We start from the raw sequence: 3,123 nt of genomic DNA on the forward strand, positions 1-3,123 counted from the left end.
TTATGAGACCAGAGCGAATCTTCTGTTGCTCGATATGACCTACTTTGAGGTCATCCTGGGCATGCACCGATTGTCTCCATATCATGCCATTCTTGATTTTCATGCCAAGACTGTTACCTTGGCGACCCCAGAGTTGCCTAGATTGGAGTGGAGGGGTTGATCTATCAGTGCATCTAGTCGGGTTATCTCTCTCCTGAAGGCTTGACACATGGACGAGAAGGGTTGTTTGGCTTATGTAGCTTATGTTGGGGATACTTCTGCAGAGAATCCCTCGATTGATTCATTGCCCGTGGTATGGGAGTTCTCCGATGTGTTTCCTTCTGATTTACCAGGCATGCCACCAGATCGTGATATCGATTTCAGTATTGATTTGGCACCAGGAACCCAACCTATCTCTATTCCACCATACCACATGGCTCCGAAAGAGTTGAAGAAGCAGCTTAAGGAGTTGCTAGAAAAGGGGTTCGGCAGGCTAAGTGTGTCGCCTTGGGTTGCACCAGTGTTATTTGTGAAAAAAAAGGATGGGAGTATGCGGATGTGCATTGATTACCGCTAGTTGAACAAAGTTACCATTAAGAACAAGTACCCGTTGCCACGTATTGATGATTTGTTTGACCAGTTGCATGGTGCCAAGGTGTTCTCTAAGATCGATTTGAGATCTGGGTATCATCAGCTAAAGATTCGTGCTTCGGATGTTTCGAAGACGACTTTTCGAACTAGGTATGGCCACTATGAGTTTCTAGTGATGTCTTTCGGCTTGACCAACGCCCTGACGGTGTTTATGGATTTGATGAACTAGGTATTCAGGCCATATCTCGATTCATTCGTCATTGTCTTCATTGATGACATATTAATCTACTTGCGTAGTATGGAGAAGCACGAGCAGCATTTGAGATTTGTTGCGGGAACAAAAGCTATATGCTAAGTTCTCCAAGTGTGAGTTCTGGCTAGATTTTGTGGCATTCTTGGGGCATGTTGTATCGGGTAAGGGTATTAAGGTGGATCCCAGGAATATCGAGGCATTCAGAGTTGGCCTCGTCCTACCACAACGATCAAGATCAGGAGTTTCTTGTGGTTAGCAGGTTATTATCGTCGGTTTGTGGAGGGCTTCTCATCTATTGCAGCACCTTTGACTAGATTGACCCAGAAGGGTGCTCCGTTCCGATGGTCCGATGATTGCGAGGTGAGCTTTCAGAAGCTCAAGACGGCTCTGACTACATCACCAGTTTTAGTGTTGCCTTCTGGTTCATGGATGTATATTATGTATTTTGATGCTTCATGCATTATCCTGGGTTGTGTAGTGATGTATGAGGGTCGAGTTATTGCATATGCTTCACGTCAGCTGAAGCCCCACGAGAAGAATTACCCCGTACATGGTTTGGCATTGACCGTGATAGTTCATGCTTTCAAGATCTGGAGGCATTAGCTTTATGGGGTGTCCTGTGAAGTCTACACCGATCATCGTAGCTTGTAGCATTTGTTTAAGTAGAGGAATCTTAATTTGAGGCAGCACAGATGGCTTGAATTACTGAAGGACCATGATATCACCAGCCTTTATCATCCAGGAAAGGCAAATGTGGTTGCAGATGCCTTGAGCAGAAAGACCGAGAGTATGGGTAGTTTGGCATTCATTTTAGTAGAGGAGAGGCCATTGGATTTGGACATCTGGTCCTTAGCTAACAGACTTGTTAGGTTGGATATCTTAGAGCCCAGTCGAGTTCTTGCATGTGTTGTGACCCAGTCTTCATTATTTGAGCGAATCAAGGCTCGTCAGTATGATGATCCGCACCTTTTGGTTCGTAGAGAGACGGTATTACGCGATGGTGCCAAGGAGGTTACTATCGGTGAAGATGGTGTTCTATGACTCCAAGGTCGCTTATGTGTTCCTAATATTGATGGCCTGAGGGAGAAGATCCATATTTCTCGATATTCTATTCATCCTGGTGCTACAAAGATGTATCGCGACCTGAGGCAGCATTATTGGTGGTGGCGGATGAAGGACATAGTTGAGTATATAGCTAGGTGTCTAAATAAATTTCCAGCAAGTTAGGTATGAGCACCATAAGCTAGGTGGCCTACTCCAACATATAGTTATACCGGAGTGGAAATATGAGCAGATCACTATGAACTTTGTAGTTGGGTTGCCGTGGATGTTGAGGAAGTTTGATGCCGTTTGGGTCATTTTCGACAGGCTGACCAAGTCGGCACACTTTATTGCGGTTATGACTACGTACTTTTCAGAGAGGTTGGCCCAAATTTACATTTAGGAGATTGTCCGGTTGCATGGTATGCTTGTTTCCATCATTTCAGATAGAGGCCCTCAGTTCACTTCACATTTTTGGAGAGCAGTACAAAGTGAGCTGGGCATTCGGTAGAGCTCACCACAACCTTTCATCCGCAGACCGACTGGCAGTCGGAGTGGACAGTTTAAATTTTGAAGGATATGCTCAGAGCGTGTATGATTAATTTCGGAGGGTAGTGGGATCGTTGCCTTTGGACGAGTTTTCTTATAACAACAATTATCAGTCCAACATCGAGATGGCTCTATTTGAGGCTTTTTATGGTCGGCGATGTCGTTCACCCATCAGATGGTTTGAGCCCGATGAGGCTAGGTTAATGGCATCGATTTAGTGAAGGATGACTTGGAGAAGGTAAAGTTGATTCAGGAGCGGCTTCGGACAACACTGTTCAGACATAAGAGTTACGCAAATTAGACGGCACGTGATTTATCATTTATGGTGGGCGAGAAGGTTCTCTTGAAAGTCTCGCCGATGAAGGGTATCATGAGGCTCAGGAAGAAGGGCATGGTGAGCCCAAGATTTATTGGCCCATTTGAGGTATTAAGATGAGTTGGGGAGGTTGCGTATGAGCTTGCTTTTTCTCCCAGTCTATCGGGAGTTCATCCGGTCTTCCATGTGTCTATGCTCCATAGGTACTATGGCGATAGGTTGCACGTGTTAAATTACAACACGATTCAGCTAGATGAGAGCTTGGGTTACGAGGAGGAGCCAATTGCTATTGTTGACAGGCAGGTTCGCCAGTTTAGGTCCAAGACGATTTCTGCGGTAAAGGTCTAGTGGAGGGGTCAACCAGTCAAGGAAGTGACTTGGGAGACCGAGGAGG

General features: G+C 45.5%; 1 protein-coding gene across 1 annotated transcript; it reads left to right on the forward strand.

The window, feature by feature from the left end:
- Positions 1 to 208: 208 nt before the first annotated feature.
- Positions 209 to 1,864, forward strand: LOC138892887 (uncharacterized). Its single transcript, XM_070176640.1, has 3 exons — positions 209 to 527; positions 1,302 to 1,390; positions 1,511 to 1,864. The coding sequence occupies exons 1-3, from the start codon at positions 209 to 211 to the stop codon at positions 1,862 to 1,864; spliced, it is 762 nt and encodes a 253-aa protein (XP_070032741.1).
- Positions 1,865 to 3,123: the final 1,259 nt, after the last annotated feature.

Source organism: Nicotiana tomentosiformis, chromosome 5, assembly GCF_000390325.3.
Source record: "Nicotiana tomentosiformis chromosome 5, ASM39032v3, whole genome shotgun sequence".
NCBI lineage: Eukaryota > Viridiplantae > Streptophyta > Magnoliopsida > Solanales > Solanaceae > Nicotiana > Nicotiana tomentosiformis.